The 19,261-nt window shown below is 41.6% G+C and overlaps 1 protein-coding gene across 2 annotated transcripts in view; it reads right to left on the bottom strand.

Moving 5' to 3' along the window:
• Rprd1a (regulation of nuclear pre-mRNA domain containing 1A) overlaps nucleotides 1-19,261 on the bottom strand; it is a 49,739-nt gene that overhangs the window by 12,318 nt on the left and 18,160 nt on the right. Inside the window, exons 2-7 of one of the 2 annotated variants that reach the window (XM_032885329.1) lie at nucleotides 13,050-13,179; nucleotides 11,734-11,840; nucleotides 11,558-11,655; nucleotides 10,654-10,780; nucleotides 10,371-10,550; nucleotides 8,530-9,202 (exon numbers count right to left, since the gene is read on the bottom strand). In XM_032885329.1, the coding sequence (XP_032741220.1) occupies nucleotides 9,066-9,202; nucleotides 10,371-10,550; nucleotides 10,654-10,780; nucleotides 11,558-11,655; nucleotides 11,734-11,840; nucleotides 13,050-13,179 (779 nt within the window). In that variant the 3' untranslated portion in view covers nucleotides 8,530-9,065. Of the gene's footprint in view, nucleotides 1-8,529; nucleotides 9,203-10,370; nucleotides 10,551-10,653; nucleotides 10,781-11,557; nucleotides 11,656-11,733; nucleotides 11,841-13,049; nucleotides 13,180-19,261 lie in introns of those variants that run through there. The other variant, XM_032885328.1, reaches the window with a different exon arrangement.

Raw genomic sequence — 19,261 nt, 5'->3', positions numbered from 1 at the left:
AACTAGGTGAGATTCTCTTTTGGTTTTTTGGTTTGTTTGTTTGTTTGGTTTTTTTTTTTTTTCCTTTTCTTTTTTTCGGAGCTAGGGACTGAACCCAGGGCCTTGCTCTTGCTAGGCAAGCGCTCTACCACTGAGCTAAATCCCTAACCCCTCTCTTTTGTTTTTATTTGGGGAATTTTTACCTCTTTACTTGCATTACCTGTCCAGTGAGGCATTTTGTCTGCTTTACCCACTAGAACCCTTAGCTATCGATAAATTCCTGGCCTGGACATACAAAACAAAACAAAACAACTTACCCAAACAGGTTAAGTTTGGTTCTGATGCTTGTTTTGCCTCTATGTTGTTTTCCTGAAACAATGTACCAGTTAACAGTGAAGCAGTCATGCTAGGGTGTGAAGCTTTATGTTAATCTCACGAATTAGGCTGTGTAATGTTGGAGTAGATATAGGTGTCAGACATTGAGAACCCAACATTAGCAGTAGTGCTCCTAGTTCTGCCCTTGGAAGTAAACCGGTCTTGGGTTGGCTTCCAAAGCACCTGAAGGCTGTATTCACACACGGCGTTTAGTCCCAGCTCTCACTCTGCTCGAGCTCTACTCTGAGGCACTGTTGGTTCATCTCCTGCCACTACCGTGGCCCTGGCTTCTGTCCTTGGACACTGTGGATGGCTCACTCGCTTTGTTAATATGGAATCCATGTTTACTAACTAGTTCAGCTCAATGCGATCCTATCTACATTGACTAGTACTTTCCCTTATTTGGCATTACCTAGTAAACAGCAAATCTTAACCATGGGTAAAGTTAGCTAATCTTGGTGAAGTTTTCAGAGCAGCTCTAAGTAACTTCCTGTGAAGCAAATGTGCACATACATTTGCATTCTCAAAGCTATTGGCAACAAAAGCTACCTCCTCCTAATTATTCAATATGCTTATGCTGTGTGTCTGTCTTTGTTTGTTTTTTTTTTTTTTTTTTTCCGGAGCTGGGGACCGAACCCAGGGCCTTGCGCTCGCTAGGGCAAGCGCTCTACCGCTGAGCTAAATCCCCAACCCCATCTGTGTGTCTTTCTTAATCAAGAAAAACTAAACAGTCATAATCTCAACATTCCATTAACTAGAATACTCTTTGGAATTAAAATAATTAAAACACTGCTGCATAGTAAACTTACTGAAGTCTTCTCACAATTAGCTTCTACTCAGTTCTGCATTGTGACATGCGAGTTATCTCAATTTTGAAGTGTACTGATTTTTCCTATAAACTCCCAAGTGTATTACTGTATGCTGGAACGAGACTCACAGAGGCTTCAAGATAGAAGCAGACTTTGTTCCACAAGTTATTATTCTACCAAGACTGACTACAGGCCAGCAAGCCTGACCAAATTCTACTGAGATGACGTTACTCTAAACACCACTGGGCCAGCCTTAAAGGCCACATCATTACTGTTTAAGAGACCCATGTTTTATCTCACTGCCTGGCCCACGAGTTATTGGTCAGAAAGGCCCTCAAACACCACTAGCTATTGCTCTCACTCTCGGCTGCACACTAGGACCAGACTGTAAAATCCTATTTCTGCACTTTGCACTGTCTTGTTAATTGCTGTTACTGCTTTGTTCCCTTGTCTCATTCCAATATCAAACTTCAAAAGCATCTAACCATGCTGAAGTTCCACACAAAGTTCACTTTGCTACGGTGTACACTGGTTAGCAAACAGGTTATGAGCTGTCAATTTGGATTCTACAACCCTCACTTCACTTCTAAAGAGCAGGTTCTATGAGTGATTGAGGTGCTGGCACTTGGGAATGTCTGAAAGTAGCAAATGTTGGTTCATTCACACTGACTTTCGGCTGCTGTTACTGTGTGCAAACCACAGGAGAAGTAAGGGACGTGATACACCTGGACTTGCTGGGATTCAGCATCAAACTCCAACGACACAAGCGGAAGGTTTGTGGATTCAAAAAGAAATCAAGAAACAAAGATTTCTACACATCTGTTGTTCAGTAGATAAGTTGATGAGATGGACATACCCATCAAAATCAGCACACAGAAACATTTAATCTACCAAAAATTCTTCCATTTTACTCTTTAGCTCCAAGGGGAATCATTTAAACTACATTCTCTTTATTTTATAATTCATTTATTGTGAGCATACAAATTTTATACCTTGAATACTAAAGGACTTATAAGCCAAAACATTAACTATTTTGTAATTAAAACCTTAAAAAAAACCTCTGGGGAAAAAAATCCAATCCTGTGCATCATACATAGATGTTAGCACACTGTAGTTTTCAGAAGGGGTCTCATACAGCTCGGGCTGGCCTCGAAGTCACTAATGCAGCTAGTGCAGCTGGAACTTCTGATCCTCCTGGCTCCCCCTTCCCAGTGCTGGGATTACGGGTATAAACCACTGTGGTGTTGGGAATCAAACCCAGGACTTCATGCACACTAGGCAAATACAATACCATCTAATAATCTCCAACCTAACCATCCATCCAGAGAAAGGGACATGCATGTATCAGGGCATAAATATAGAGGCCATGGAACAAGTTGAAGGAGTCAAGCTCTTGCCTTTCTCCACAAGGGTTCTGGGGATGAAACTCAGGTCAGGTTTGGCAGCAAAGTGCCATTACCTGCTGAGCCATCTTGCTGGTCTGCCAATACTTTGTTCTATACACGTTTTAAAATAGTTAATTTATTGTGTCAGTACACTTGTGGAGACTAGAGGACAGCTTGTAGGAATCAGCTCTCTCCTTCCAGCATGTAGGTTCCAGGGACTGAACTCAGATCACTAGGCTTGGCAGCAAGTGCCTTTTCCCACTAAGCCACCTTGCCAGTTCCTGTCAAACACTTTTACAACTGTATCCTGTTCGCATGTAAGTACCACATTAACTTTAAACTACAATCAACCACATCTCACTTTGCTATCCATGCCCCATTCGTAGGTCACAGCCACGACGTCTTTGCTGTGGTTGCCTGTGTTGTTTCTTTCTTGCCTTGCCTAGAATACTCCTTTGATGACCCCCCCCCCAAAAAAATTAAAGCGATTTCCTCATACATAGCACCTAGAGCACGTGTCTTACGATGGACACTAACTAGTTAGGGTGTTTCTTGGTTACTCTACTGTGACCATTTTCCACCACACACACCCCTACTCCAGCTCCTGTAGAGCTGAGATAGTAGTGGACTGATCCCAGGGCCTCATGCACGCATATGCGCTACAAACAGCTCAGTGCCCAGATAAAACTGCTGCCAGAGGAGGCATACATTCCTCAGTGTACGGAGTAAGAGGGCAATAGTGATCAATGTGATCAAAAGAATTGCATACATGTATGTAATTGCTATAATAAACACTAACAAAATTCTTTTAAAGGTCAATGCCTAGAAGAAAAAAATGCCATAACATGCCATAGAAAAGATTTATTCACTAGAATATTTGAATATTCTCTAAAAACTAGAAATGAAAAAGTCATTATATATTTTACAAACTTCCTTTGCTTACTTAAGATTTTCTTTTTCCGGGGTTGGGGATTTAGCTCAGTGGTAGAGCGCTTGCCTAGAAACGCAAGGCCCTGGGTTCGGTCCCCAGGTCCAAAAAAAAAAGAAAAAAAAAAAAAAAAAAGATTTTCTTTTTCCTCAGAGGCTGTAACTTGTCTATCAACCATATAATTTAAAATGTTGACTTCCCTAATTCTTCAATCCATGGATTAGGTAAAGTGGAACATGGGAGACAGAAGCAGATAGACCTCTGAATTCCAGAACAGCCAGGGCTATGCAGATTCCTTTTAGGGAGGGGAACAGAGGGGAACGGAGGTGAGAAGAAAGGAGGAAGAGAAAGGGGAGGAGAGGAAAACGCTTTAAGAAAGTACACTGTTAGCAATCCTAAGTTTAAGGAGTTAGCAAACTAAGCAAGAAGCGCACAGTCACAGCTGTAGAAAATGCACAAGAGCTAAGTAAGCTGCATTTCACATGTATGCTAAACAGGCCTGACACTGCTGTAGTCTCTACCCAGTCCTGCAGAGTTACTGCAAACATTCATAACCCTTGCTAACTCACTTCATCATTTTTAAAAGGAAGCCTGTACTTCCTGTGGCTCCCCAAAGCAAGATAAAATAGTAAAGGCCATGACAATAGTAGTCACCATACACTGGGAAAACCCACTTCCAGTCAGCTCTAGGTGAGTCCAGAAAACCGAAGTCTTGACTTCTGACTCCCTCTTAGCTCACCCTAACAACAGTTTGCAAACTAATTAAGCACCTGTGATAGCAAATCCCTTTCTTCAACAAAGACCTAAAGCAAACTGATGGAACTCAACTCCACTCCTAATTAATCTGGGGATAGTGGGAAAGGCTAGTAATTCCTCACTTGGAAGTCTGAGGCAGGTTTCAGGCCAGACTGCATACAGAGGGAGACGTCATTAGTGCACAACAAAAAGAGGACAATAATGAGACAACCACTAAAAACACTAGACAAGCAAAGAGCAAAGCTTTCTAAAAAGAATAAAACAAACAAAACCCAGCATAAATGACAGAACATAGAGGAAAAACCTGTTAGAAATGGTTAAAACGGAGAAAAGATAAGCAATATGGAGTTGTAATTCAGAACATCTAATGTATGTAATAAGAATATGAGAGCTCTTGCTTTTACTCTTCTCCGCTCTTGTGCCCTCTTCTCTGTCCCTTCTCTCCCCACCCCCCTTTTCCGCCAACATGCCTGTGGTCAGCCTTTCCTCTCTTCTTCTACTCTTCTCTCATTAAACGTTTCCACGTGGAAAAAAAAAAAAAAGAATATGAGAAACTCGGGGTTGGGGATTTAGCTCAGTGGTAGAGCGCTTGCCCTGGGTTCGGTCCCCAGCTCCGGGGGAAAAAAAAAAAAAGAATATGAGAAACTCTAAGTAATTCAGAAGTAAAACCAAAACTCAACAATGGTCTTTCTGCAAAACAACAGGTCTCCAAAACCAATGAGAGACCAACATCCTGGTCCATGCAGACAAAGTGTGACCCTCTAATGCAGAGAAGGAAAGGGTTGCTCAGCAATACCGTTTACTGAGGACAATGTTGACACAGTCAACTAGATCCACCTGCCTCTGCCTCCCAAATGGTGGGATTAAAGGTGTGTGCCTCCATGCCTGGCCAGAATAACTTCATCAAGCCAATCAACGAAATTTTGAAAACTAATAAAAACCACCAATAAAAGGAACTGGTTTTTGGCAGAAGCTAGAGAATGGATAGGCCTAGAAGTTGTAATGCAAATTAGACAAACATTTCACTACTCTAGTAGTCAGGGTTACTGACAATGGGACTGGTAAGCTAAGCAAAAGGGGAGCTCCTCAGTCAAAGTGGTTGAAGAGTTTCATCTTTCTAAGAGTCTTAGAAGCAGAGCATACAATGGTGGAATGTATTTCAACACTACCAAAAAGGCTGTGAAGATGGGAGGCCTCAGAAAAAAACAAGCGGAGTGTGGAGAGGCTCACTTGTCAATTCCAGCCCTGAGAAGTAAGGGATAGGGAGAGCTCCGAGGCTCATCAGACAACCAGCCTACCCTACTTGGCAAATACAGGGCTAATAAGACCCTGTCTCAAAACACCAGGACAATGGTGCTTTGGGAAACAGTAGCTGATGTTGTCCAGAGGCGTATACACACATAAAAACTGTGTGTCTCCTGTTGGCTTATTTTTTTTCTTAGACCTTAAAACTACCACAAATAAGCAAAGATTTAACTTGAGATTCAGAGCAGTATTTCCCAACAGCAAGAAGTTGGATGTAATAGACATCCCAAAATGTTATTTAAGCCAATAGTTTTCAAAAGTAAGAAAGTGAAGCAAAGGTAGACAGATACTATTTTACAAAACAAGATATAACATAAATAGAAATCAAGAAAGAATAGATGGCAGAGAGCTTGCTTATCACAGGCGAAGTTTAGGGTGCCATCCCCAAAAATAAAGGGGGAAGTGTGATAATTATATGAAAATGTTTACAGTAAATGTGCAAAGACAATATACAAAACAGCTATAGGTACAATAATCTCATCCTGTTAAAAGTTAAGGAATACTGGAATTATAGATCACATCTATGCCTTTAGCAATGAATGTAAAACTTTGACGACCACACACACTACCTTTACAGCATTAACAAAACCTCACCTCAGGTAGGCAAGGTGGTGCACACTTGTAATCAACAGGGAGGCTGCCCCAGGCTTCAGAACAAGATTGTCCAATCCTTCATTGCTACCACTCGCAGCTCACACTGATGCCAGCATACTGTTAGATGAAGTCCTGTTAAGGACTCAGCACCCAGCTGGACTCTGAGTCCATCTCACTTGTGAGAGCCTCGGCTGTGCTGACTGTGGGTGCTCTGCCCCGGCAGCCAGCATTCCTGTTCATCTGTCCATGCTCTCCATGCCATGTAAGACACAGGGCAATTCCAGCCCAAGGATCCAGATGCATCCAGCACTGACCCTTTCAGCCTCAGCCTGCTCAGTATACAGCACTCTACAAGTCATAGGCCGCTCAGGTGTTCCTCTTTTAGCACGGGGAAAGGACAAAATAGGAACACTTTCAAAATGTAAAAAGTAGCCACTTTCACCTTGTTCAAATTACTGAGCCAAACTTGTAAGCCACTGTATTCCCTGGACTGCTTTTTAGTAAGCAGTCCTCTTCCAGCCTCTCTTTCACAGTGTCAGTCATCCTCAACCACCAGGGTGCACAAGTCTTACTACAGTGAACTAAGATATCGAGAGGTAAAGAAACCACATCTCATATGCTTATTTCAATATATTATTTTAATGTAGTGCTATTTATCCCTTATTATATCTACCTCATACATTAAACTTTACCTTGGGTATAAATGATAGAAAAGTGACCCATAACAATGTTAAAAGAATAAGCACTCAATTAAAATGCAAAGAATGAAATAATGAAAAGAAACAAAACTTGAGGGGTTGGGGATTTAGCTCAGTGGTAGAGCGCTTGCCTAGGAAGCGCAAGGCCCTGGGTTCGGTCCCCAGCTCCGAAAAAAAGAACCAAAAAAAAAGAAAAGAAACAAAACTTGACATACACAATAACCATGACTGTTGAAATGACAAACATGTACAATATTAGAAAGCAACCAAAGTCACAATTTGCACAGGTCACTATACACATACAGGAATTAAGCTTGGCAGAGTGGCATTTCAAAACACTAGTAAAAAAAGATTCATTAATTTAGAGTTTTAGGAAGGAAGGCTGAGGCAGAATCTCACTATGTCTAGAAAGGCAGCCTGGCCTGGGACTTCCTACAAGGATCAAGAGGCAGAGGCAGAGGGAACTCTGACTCATGCTTCCTGCTTCAGTGTGCAGTTCACTAAGAGACACGAGCTACTATACCTGGTCTGTTAATTACTGATCAGTAAAGGCATAATTATCGCCTTCAATTTGTCACATCTCTATCTCACGTGCAAAACAAATTCCAATCAAACGGGTTCAATCTCTGCCTGGAATCAGTTTCATATCACTTACACATGGAACTTGCTATGTTGAATGCTGGCCCTGAACTCAAGAGATTCGTTTACCTCTGCGTCCTGAGTGCTGGGATTAAAGGAGTCAAGCACTTTATAAAAGTGTATTTCTTTCCACAAACTGTGCTGTGGAAGCTGAACAGTCAAGGATATCGCTGATACAGAAGAATTTCTCATCCGTATATCACTTCCTCTCCAAACACAGCAAATGAAAAAGTCACTACTTCAAATCATCCTGCCGTGGTAGACACATACAATCCCAGGACTCCTGAGGCTGAGGCAGGAAGCTTGAGGTTCCAGACCAAATCAATCAATCTGTCTATCTGATCAAATCAATCTACCCATCCCATTTCAATCAAATTAATCAATCAATCTGCCTACCAATGTACCTAGTGTGTATAACAAAGTATCTAGTGTGTAACAATTTACCTAGTGCACAAAATTTTTATTGATTTCAAGTGCTTTAATAGTGGCTTTCACAAGACATTAAACAGCCACTTCTTAAACTGATACTTTTGTTCCACTTTCAAACAAAGAATAATTGGTGACAGCAATACATAATCAGTTTAATTGGGATTCCTGAGGACTATAACCTGAGACATCCCAGCTGATACAAAACTATACACTCTCAACTTTCAGTCCTTAGTCTCTAGCTCAGGGTGATGGTGCCTCCTAATACAAACCATTGTTGGTGTAAATGCCAAGTCACTGTCACATCTTTCAACAAAAATGACACCTGCCCAATGACAATTTATAAGGACTTCTTGCTATTTTAAACATCCTAGTTTGTATAAGTAAATAGTATCCTTAAACATATAATTAAGAGCTGGGCATGGTGGCACACACCTTTAATCTAGGCATTCAGGAGGCAGAGGCAGAGGCAGAGGCAGAGGGAACTGAGTTTGAGGCCAGTCTGGACTACAAAGTGAGTTCCAAGACAACCAGGGCCACACAGAGAAACCCTGCCTTGAAAAACCAAAACAATTTAAAACAAACAAACAAACAACAAAGTAAAAAAAAAAAAACCCAACTAGTCATAACTGAAGTTGTTTTTTTCAATATAAAATTCTATCTTGCTGAAAACTCCGTACAAGACTATTTCAAGCCAGTAATTAGATGGAACAGAAAGGTTAGAAAGAGCTGGAGAAACACTTCTGATTTTGCAAAGGGGGTATACATCTTACTGTAAAAGCAGGAAGCTTTTTAAGTAGAATGCACTGATGCTACAGACTTTCTCTGGGCTCTAAACAATCCCATAGCGCTTTGTGAAAACGTAGGAGCTACTTTACCTCCCTGTGCCTCACTTCCATGACTATAAAGTGTGGATGATAACGCCCCTGCTGCGTAGGACTAAGTAAGGTGATTATGTGAAGTGCCTAGAACAGGACTCCTGAGACATGGTGAATGTCAGTGTTACCACCATCGGCTCTGTGTAACTATCAACTAGGAAATTGGCTAGAATGCAACGGCAAAAGGGCTGGGGGTGGGGGTGGTGATGATCTATTTTCTACATTCACACATTAAATATAAATTCTATTTTTGAATCCAATGATAGCTAACATCAAAAGTGAGAAAGCAGGTATTAATGATAATGAAGCTTCGGCTCTTCAATTTTCAAAAACATGAGACAATACAGGCTTTGGAGTTTGATGTTTATTTTTAGCAGGAAGAATATGCTAACGGTGATGGCATCAACAGAAGATACGCCGTGTCCAATATCTGCAATAGAAGCTCAACAGAAGTTAAAGAAACTGTACCAAAAGGCTAAAGACAAACACTGTTGACATACTCACCCTGAGTGCTGCAAACAGTGAAAAAGTAATGATGCGTTAAGACTGAAGACCACTACGACATCACAAACAGGTAAGTCAACTATGAAATTCATGTTCTAAGAAACTCTATTGTATCTTCTCCATTTCAAGTGGGCAACCTCTTCCAGGACAGAGCATAGCAACAATAACTGAAGAACAAGTTTATGTGAACAGAAAGGGAGCAAATGGAAAAAGGACAGTGCAAAATTAGGAGTTGAGCATTTGGAGTGGAATAATCAAACAGCTCTCTCAGAACTGCAACAACAAGCCAGTTCAAACTCCACCTGGGGCTTACTGAAAAACGAATGAACCAAGAGCTAAATAATAAAAAATAAACTTGAGGAAGTACCAGGATACACCTGCAAATTCAGAATGAGCTGTCTGTAAGTAAAGGGACTCAAACAGAACAGTCTTACATAGCATTGGAATTAGAACAACTCAAATAAGAACTAGGAAATCCAATGGTCTTTTAAATAAAACCAAACCCAGCTTTCCTATATTGACAATGGCTACTTTGCTCAAAATATATTACAAGACTACTTCTTTATTAGCTCCTGAGCCCCCAGACTCATTACCAACAGTGACAGCCATACCTCATCTTTCAACAACCTTCTCTGGAACAGCATGTGTAAGCCCAAGGAGTGTGTATGTGTGCAGGAAGCTGTTAAGTGTGAGAATCAAGAGGTGGAGAGAATACTTCAAACGACAGACCTAAAGATGGCGGTATGTGCTAGACTAAGTGTTCAAAAGACCCAACAATTTATTGCCACTAACTTAAGACTTCAAGAGAGTTGTTATGTCCTTATTATTTTTTGTGCTTGAAGGGTTTACTATTTTCTATTTCATGGAATTTAATATAAATCATTTTAAATGTAACAAATTCTGCTAACACCAAAATTTCAGAGTTACTTAATCAGGCTGCTGTGGTTCAGGGGCAGAGAAAAATTCTTGATAGCAAGAAAAAGCTTACCTGAGCCAATGGCTAGAACAGTCCATGATGAAAGAACTCTAAGATGCACAGATACATTAAAGTATATTAAAATTAAATGATATGCACTAAAGAAGGAAAAGGTTACGCACTTCCAATTTATGTTCTTTCTCTGCAAGGGCTTCCTTTTGACAACGAAGAAAGTCCGCTAACATCCGAGTGAGTTGCTTTCTGTCGTCTATTTCTGCTGCCAGTCTGCCGTTATAATCTGCCAGCAGCATACAAGCATCTTCCACCATCTTAGAAAGCCTTTCTCCAGATTCTTTATCTAAGAAAAGCAGAGGGTAACACAACCATTACACAAGAAATGATGCTGTGCTGTTCCCATTCCCTGCCTCCCAAACCCTGTGGGTCTCGCTTTCTCTGCTCACCTGTTATTTTCTCGAGCAGGGACACTTCTTGAACTTCAACAGGCAAAGAAGCTATCCTTTGATGGACTGCTGCATCACCTGAGGCTGCATTTTCTAAATCTTGTAATGCTCTAACAAGGTCGAGAGTCTAAAAGATTACACAACTTCAGAACCAGAAGAAAGAAAGCTCTAACACACATGCACACACACACAGACGACTTGACACCTCTTTCATATTTCTAATTCTTATGAAGCATTCACTAGTAAAAAGTCTGCGATGTATAACATTCTTAAGACAACCCTTTAAAAATACATTTTTAGACTAATTTTTTCATTTGTTTTGCCTCTGTGTCATGTCTGTCTGCAACATGATCATGCCTGGTGCCACCAGAGGTCAAAACAGGGTGCCAAACGCCCTGGAACTGGAGATGCAGATGCTGTGAGCTGACTAATGGGTGCTGGGACCAAACCAAATCTAGCTAAGAGATTAACTGAGTTAAGAGGAGCAGCACTCTTAACTGACAGCCATCTCTCCTGCCCCCAATCTCTACTCTACATGTTAAGAAACTGGCCAGGTGGTGCTAGTGCACACCTTTAATCCCAGGACTTGGGAGGGAAAGGAAGGTAGTTTTTTGTGAGTTCGAGGCCAACCTGTGTCTGTATAATGAGTTCCAGGACAGTCAGGGCTACACAGAGAAACTGACTCAAAAAACAAAAATTAACAACAAAATCTTACACACAGACAGACACAGAGGTGGGGGGGGGGACAGTGGTGGGTGGTATATGCTACTTCAAACAAAAGCAATTTGTTATCCAGGAAAGAGAGAAAGAATAATTTAGAGTTTTCTTATACCCAGAACACTGGAGTCATCAAAGCCCAAAAGTAATACAGAGTAAAAATCCCAGCGCTGTCCTGGGTTTTTACCTGTGGTGGTTCACTTGGGGACCCTAGAGAGGAACAATTTTCATTCTCATCCACCTTTATTTGCTCATAAGTCCTCTTCCTCGTCTTCTTATCTCCATCTGATTTAAAAGACATGAGATTTTAATGAGATGTTTTCCTGAGAGGATTACACAAAGAGATCGAGATCCTGTACTTACACAGAGCGTGCTTAAGTTGTTCTAATACATCGTTTTCATAAACAGACCGCTCTTCCCAAATGGATAACACTCTCCCAAGGTGCTTCTTACAGCTTTCATCAGTTTCACTAAGAAGAAGAAGTAAGACACTCAGAGTGAAAACGCAGTGAGTGCTACCATGACTTACTGACTTAATGGAGTACATGCTGGCTCCCAGCAGGAGCTCCCAAATATGCTGAGCACCACTGCAGCAGCTCAGGTGAGGTTCAGGCGAAACACTGCCTTCACCTCCCTAAGAACTCAGTAACAAAACTGTACATCAGAATGGTTTTAATTGTCAAAGGCTTCAGCCGTAGACGCCAGGGGTTTACAAAGATGATGTTCCCAAGTGAAAGGAGCTAAAGGACAGTTCCAGGCCACATTTTTAAATTAACTGAGCTCATCGATATCTGTGGCATGGACAGGAAATGGGGCTCACAGCAGCTCTTGCTCCTAAGCGCTATGAATGAGAAAAGCATGGTACTAAGACAGCACCCTCAGAGACCTAGCCCAGTTAGAGCGATCAGGAGGACTGTCTGAGAAGTGAGAGCAAATCTGCAGACTGCCTCTACATAGGACTTAAGAGACTTTATCCCTCAGCACTACCTAACCTGGGTTTTGCATTTGTCTCACAAACCTAGAGACTGGAGTTCAATCCCCTGGACTCACACGATAGAAAGAATGAATCAAGCCTAATATCCATCTGTGCACAATGGTACATATGCACACACAAATAAATGAAACAGGAACATTTTAGAGTGCATAAACTAAAAGATTTCCATGCAGAAAATTACCTGAAGAAAATCTTTTCAAACAGGTTTATGATTACTTTAAATAGTCTTTATTTTAAATAGTCTTTATTTCTTTTTTTTTTTCTTTTTTTCGGAGCTGGGGACCGAACCCAGGGCTGAGCTCTACCACTGAGCTAAATTCCCAACCCCAGTCTTTATTTCTAAAGCACTTGAAAATGTTAGGAAATACACCCGCACACTAGAAAACCAAGAGCCACTGTGGTATTGATTCCAGCATATGTGACATAAGATGGAGGTCTACGAGTATACATTTTCAGTTCAGTTCCCTCCTTTTTTCTCTCAGTGTTGTTCATCCCAGCAGTCTGTAGCAGGACTTCTGGTCTCTTATAGGAAAGCTGAGATTCGAGCACTCTAAATGCCCCCTTGGTGGCACCTTAACTCCTCACAGAAAGCAAAACCATCACATACTGTATGAAACCTTTAAATGAACATAATCTGTTTATCTGCTGATTCTAAACCTTACCTCATGTACAGAAAAGATCCTACCTTGAAACATGCTTGAATGCCTCCACTATTACTGGTGCAAAATCTTTTGTGAACTCTGGCCCCTTCCTTTTGCTGTTTTGAATGACATCATTGGCCAAGTAGAGAAAAGTAAGCTTCCTGTTGGGTTTGGCTAAAAAAATTAGAAAAGGAAAAATAATTAAGATACTAAAACATCCTCATTTAACTTAGCCAAACTTTCTTAGCACATGAACAGCTCCAACTCCTAAGTCATCAAATCACTGCTGCTAACTCTGCAGGGTAGCTACTCAACCACTTCCAAGGTCAGTCGTGTGTGTGTGTGTGTGTGTGTGTGTGTGTGTGTGTGTGTGTGTGTGTGTGTGTGTGTAAAAGTATCCTTAAAGGGGTCAGTGATGGATCGCTCTGTCTCCTTACTTCATTTCTGGTCTCACCATTATTCCCAAGCTAAATATACTTTATATACAGAAATGCTCATACATGCACAAAACTACACCTCCGTAGGTCTATATGCATTAAGCTTTACAAAGGAACTGAATGTAGCTATTTAATAAGATGGTGACTGAATCTAAACACTGAGTCAAATGTATTAGGGGACTCAAAACCATTGTGAAAAAGCAGAATACAAATATAGAACAGGCTGCAAGATATATCACTTAATTATGTTGATTTGCCTTATGCAATAAATATTTGCCATTTAATCAGTGAGACAAAATGACTAAAGGTTAGACTTTTTCCTCTTTCGATTACATGACCTTGTATCATTGAGTCCATCTTGACAAAACATCCCTCTACTTGCTATAGTCTGTGGTATGCTCATCCTTCTAAGGAAGCCACAAGACTTCAATGGCTGTGGCACGGTATGTTTTTCCCAGTTAGCATTGACGCTAAGGTTCAGAAGCAGAGGATCTTGTTTAATTTTTATCAAGACATTTCCAGGTTTACAAGTTGAAGAGTTCTACAGACTGGGAATAGAGCTCTATGGAAGAACACTTACTTGGTATGCATGGGGGGAAGGGGGAACAGAATTGATTGGATAACTATGAACAAGAATCCCCCCCCGGGGGGGGTGGGACGGGACTGTCTGCAAAAGAGTGTTATAAAGAGGTTGGAATGTTGTAGACCCAGAGTCTAAGGACAATTTATCTTTAACTCCCTTGCTCATCCTTGCCCACCTCTGTGCCAGACCTAATGTCCTGTGACTAGCAGAGAAGGATCCCTTGAAATGTATGAAGAGATCCCCTAGTTTCCAATGATTAAAGAACCAAGAGAAGTTAGGTGTGATGACACATTCCTTTAGTTTCAGCACTCAGGAGGCAGAGGCAGGAAGATCTACTTGAGTTCAAGACCAGCCAGCCTGCTACAAAGCCCGTTCTAGTACAGCCAGGGCTACACAGAGAAACCCTCTCTTGAAAAACCAACCCCTCCCCCAAAAAAGAGCTAAGAATGCTGTCAGGTAGCACCAAAAGCCTGTAGCCGGGTTCTCCCTATTTTTCGACCATCTGTTGTTTACCGGATGTAATCACCAAGGCACTTGAAAAGTATTGTGATTTTACACCTTTCCCCGTTCTGTCACTACACAGATTCATGAACTAGGTTAGGCATGGAGGTCTTTACTCCCCCAATTCCTAGGCAGAACAGAGGATGTGGGGGGTTTCAGGCCATCCTTGTCTACACAGTAAGATCTATCTCTAAACAGACAAGTGTGGTGCTGAGGAGGCCAGCACAAGTACATCTCTGGAGCTCGGGGGCTGGCTTAGACTGGATTGTCCCAACACCAAGGGTTTTCAAATGTTCCTCTTGTGGAACCAAGGTTAAAATATGAGAAATTCTGAGTACGCCCCATAAAACCAGATGGGATGGCGCACACATTTAATCCCAGCACTTGAGAGGCAGAGACAGGCAAATCTTTGTGAGTTCAAGGCCAGTCTGGTCTACAAATTGAGTTCTTTCTAGAACAGCTAGGGGCTGTTAAACAGAGAAACCTGCCTCAGGGCAAAGGGAGGGAAGGAGAGAGAGGCCGGGTGAGAGAGAAAGAGAGGAGAGAAAAAAAAAGAGAGGGAAAGAGGAAGGAAGATGGAGGAAGGGAGAGAGGGAAGGTGGGAGGGAGGGAGGAGGGAGAGAATGAGAATGCTAGGAGAAAATTGCAAAAATTATTTACAAATAAATTTAGACAGTTTTTAACATAATAGCCATGAATACTTTCACACAGGCTTGTAGCAGTGGCACCTGGGAGGCAGCTGCAAAAAGACTGAAAGTTCAAAGCCAGCGTAAGATGCAGAGTAAGACCTGTGTCAAAATCTAAAACACAAAACAAAAAAACTAGGGTTGTGACTCAGTAGTCGAGTACTTGCTTAGTGTGCATTAAACCTGGTTTTTCGTCTCAAATTCCCGATTCTCTAGAGAAACTGTGGGGTGGCAGATCATCAGCCGAGGTCAAGAACCCGACCTAGTCAGTTCCTATGCTTCTGCTGTTACAAGGTTCCGTAAAGATCCCTACTTCCCACATCTTCTATTCAAATCAAGCAGTCTTTATGTGATGTGTGCTGTGATCATAACTGGCACACACAAAGAAAATCTTCCCTACCCAGTGCATGCGTTAAGAATTTTTGCAAGTCACTTACACACTGGCAGATTACAACCCAACACTAAAATGCATATTCCTCCTTCCTTTATCTCCTTGTCATTAACAGTCAGGCCAACGTGAAAGCAATGATGAGCACAACACCCACTGTGCCTTGTGTTTTGCTGTATTTTCATCAGTAAAAGTAAGTGTCACTCACTGTCATGCAGCACTACCTCTGGACATCCTTCTTCCCCAAGGGAAATCATATGGACAAGTATACACTCTTTCCCTAGAGCCAGTATACCAGCACATAAAAGCACGCACGCACGCACGCACGAGACAGGGAGTGAAAGTCTATTACAAAGAAAGAAGAATGAAGCAGGAGGAACACAAGTTTAAGGTCAGTGTGTGATGAGATTTTAGATTATGATACCTAATCTAAAACAACAAACAAACTATACTGGGTTGCAGGACAGATCAACATGTAAAGACAACTGTTGACAAACCTGACTATCTGAGTTTGATTCCCCAGGATCCATGTTGTCCATGGACCTCCACAGATAGAATATGCCCAGTAAATAAATGTAGTGATATTGGGTTTTTTTTTAAAGCTCTATTAAGCCAAGTGTGGTGATGCTGACCTATAACCCTAGTTGTTGGGGGCAGAAGGCAGGATGATCTGGAACTCAAGACCTGTCCAGTAAACAGCAAGTGTGAGACCAAACTGAGCTGGAGAGACCTGTGTCAAAAAACCACAACAATGTAATTTAATTACATTTCCAGAATGAATTTATTTTGCCAAAGAATTAATTATAAATGATGAAATGATGAAGAGATCATGCTGTTTCTTCCTTCACTGGCTCAGGTAATTATTTAGTGGTTACCATATTCATGGGCACTGCACTAGGCACTAGGAAGAAAAGACGACTTGGCAGTCAGGCACACACAAACCTACATACGCATCGCACACAGGGAAATAATAAATGATATTATATAATATATATCTAATAATAATGAATAAATTAAAATATAGTATTTAAAATGCTTACAAGGTTTCAGCAAGTGGATGGTGGGCAGGGCACACCAATACACCTTCTGGAAAGCTCAACCAGGGAAGATCTGTTATCTACTGTGGAAACAGTGGTCCTAAGGAAGGTAGTAAGAAACTTCAGAAGGCAGGGGTCTCAAAGGATGAAGGTCACTGGAGACATTCCCTTAAAAGCTGTACTTGAATCTGGACGCCCCTCCCCCTGCTTCCTGACAGCAGCTTTGTCACCTCAAAGTCACCACAATGCTGCCTCTCCACAGTTCCAAAACCAAGGAGCAACTAACCATGGACTGAACCATAAGTCAGTCCTCCATTTCTGCTTTTGGTTTGTGGGCGTTGACAAGACAAGACAGGCCGTAAGCTTGGGGTTTTCTGCCCCAGTTGACTATCTCAGATACTGAGTTGCAATAGTTGCAGGTTACAACTAACCACTGAGAATACTGCAAAGGGCTACACGAGGAGGAGGTTCCAAACTGGAGCTGAGGTTTCCGTCCCTCCTATGTTCTTGCCTACTGTAACCATCTCTATCAATTACCTTGCTTTTTAGAGGGGCAATGTTTACACAGAAGAAAAGGCATTCTTTTCACTGATGTGATGCTCTGCCTCATCCAAGGGCCAAAACAATGGAACAAGGGACCACAGACAAAACCTGTGAAGCCATGGGCCAAACCTTTCCTCCTTAGACATTGTTAATGTGAGGGATTCTGTGGCACTAATAAGAAAGGCTACTAATGCAGTTTGAGCCCCAATGCTATACCCATTTCACACAGTTCTCAGATGATACTGATGCTATCAGTCTGAGGGCTATATTTTTTTAAGGCAAAGTCTCACTCACTATGTAGCCCTAGCTAGCTTAAACAGAGCCCTTATATAGACCGGCTAGACCTTGAACTTGGCTCATTCTACTGCCTGTCTCCAGAATGCTGAAACCACAAGTTGACACCAACATGCCTAGCTGAAGACAGACATGAGAGGACACAATCTCTTCAGCAAATAAATTGCATGGAATAAAAAACAATGCACAAACAAAAGGAGGGAAAGGATGCCAGGCATGGTGATTGCACACCTTTACACCCAGCATTCAAGAGGCAAGGCAGGCAGATCTCTATTAGTTTGAAATCAGCCTGCCTGATCTACACAGCAAGTTCCAGGTCAGTCAAAGCTACATGGTGAAATCCTGTCTCAAAGTTAAAGGAGGAGGGTAAAGTGAAGAACTGTCAACCAAATTCTGTGTAGATTCTACTTTATAATATTATTATTCAAGATGTATCTAAGGGGACCTGATACTAAACATAGAGTGTAGGATGAAAATAACCAGTTATGGGGCTCATAATTATGATGATAGCTCAGTGGGGCACAAACGAGCACACACAGATAATTTAAAAATAATTATGGCTAATGTTATGATTGCTCCCTATGGTAGTATTAAAAGTTCAATATAGGTCTTAGTGTATGGTAAATATATCCTGATGTGTTAGGATAAAATGGCTCTATATCTGATATTTGCTTTAAACCAGAGGGAAGAATCAAGCAGCAAAATGAGGACGTCATAGGCATGAAATAGAGAAGACTCAATGTCACTAATACTGAAGCCAGATTTGGGCTCCAGAGCTGAAGCTACTGCTCAGCTGGAAGACACTGCCTACCACACATTCACAAACCTTGCTTCAATCCCAGAACCACATAAACCAGGAAGTAGTGGTGTACACTTGTAATCCCAGCCCTTGGGAGGTTAGAAGCAGGAGAATCATATGTTCAAGGTCATGCTTGACTATAAAATGAGTTGGAAGCAGCCCAGAATATACGAGAGCCTGTCTCAAAAAAACAAGAACGATAATGAAAACTGAATGGTGTTCATGCAGCATCTGGCCATTCCTTACGCTTGTGTATGATTGGTCCACCACCCTTTTTTTTTGAGACCGGGTCTGTGTAGTCCCGGCCACCCAAGAACGAGTTGTGTAGACCAGGCTGGCCTCAAACTCACAGAAATCCATTTGCCTCTGCCTCCTGACTGCTTAGCTTAAAGGTATGTGCTACTATACCTGGCCTTCAGTAAGACTCTGAAAGTTTATTACAGGCAATGCGCTAGTTAGCTATCCTCATCTCTATGCCCCAATTCAGACAAACATGGATGAATAACTCAGTGCATGTACCTTTCACCACTGTGTGAAGTCAACACACACATAGACTTTTCACACAAATGAAATGCTATATGCTATATATTATGCTTTAAAAAGAGCCAACACGCTCCTGCTATCTTGCTCCTCCCTTCCTGCTTCCCCTCTCTCCCCATCCCCTCCCCCCTCCACGTGCTCATGGCCAGCCTCTACTTCTCCTCCCTACCTCTACTACCCTCCTAACTCCCCTCCTCATGCCCTGAATAAACTCTATTCTATAATTTAAAAAAAAGAAAGCTAACACACTTCATTTAGACAGTACCTTCTGTACTGAAAAACAGATTATCACTTTTCAACAACCTCCATTTCTTCAGATCATTTATACCTTTTACCCCATAAATCTGAGCAAACATTAACACACGATGGATTCTATAAGGCAGGGATGGTGTACTGAAAGGTATACAGTAAATTTCAATAGATGCTGTCATGTCCACCACGACACACT

The sequence above is a fragment of the Rattus rattus genome, chromosome 15 (genome assembly GCF_011064425.1).
Source record: "Rattus rattus isolate New Zealand chromosome 15, Rrattus_CSIRO_v1, whole genome shotgun sequence".
NCBI lineage: Eukaryota > Metazoa > Chordata > Mammalia > Rodentia > Muridae > Rattus > Rattus rattus.
The sequence above is the reverse complement of the archived record's forward strand: the minus strand, read 5'-3'. Positions and strand labels throughout refer to the sequence as shown.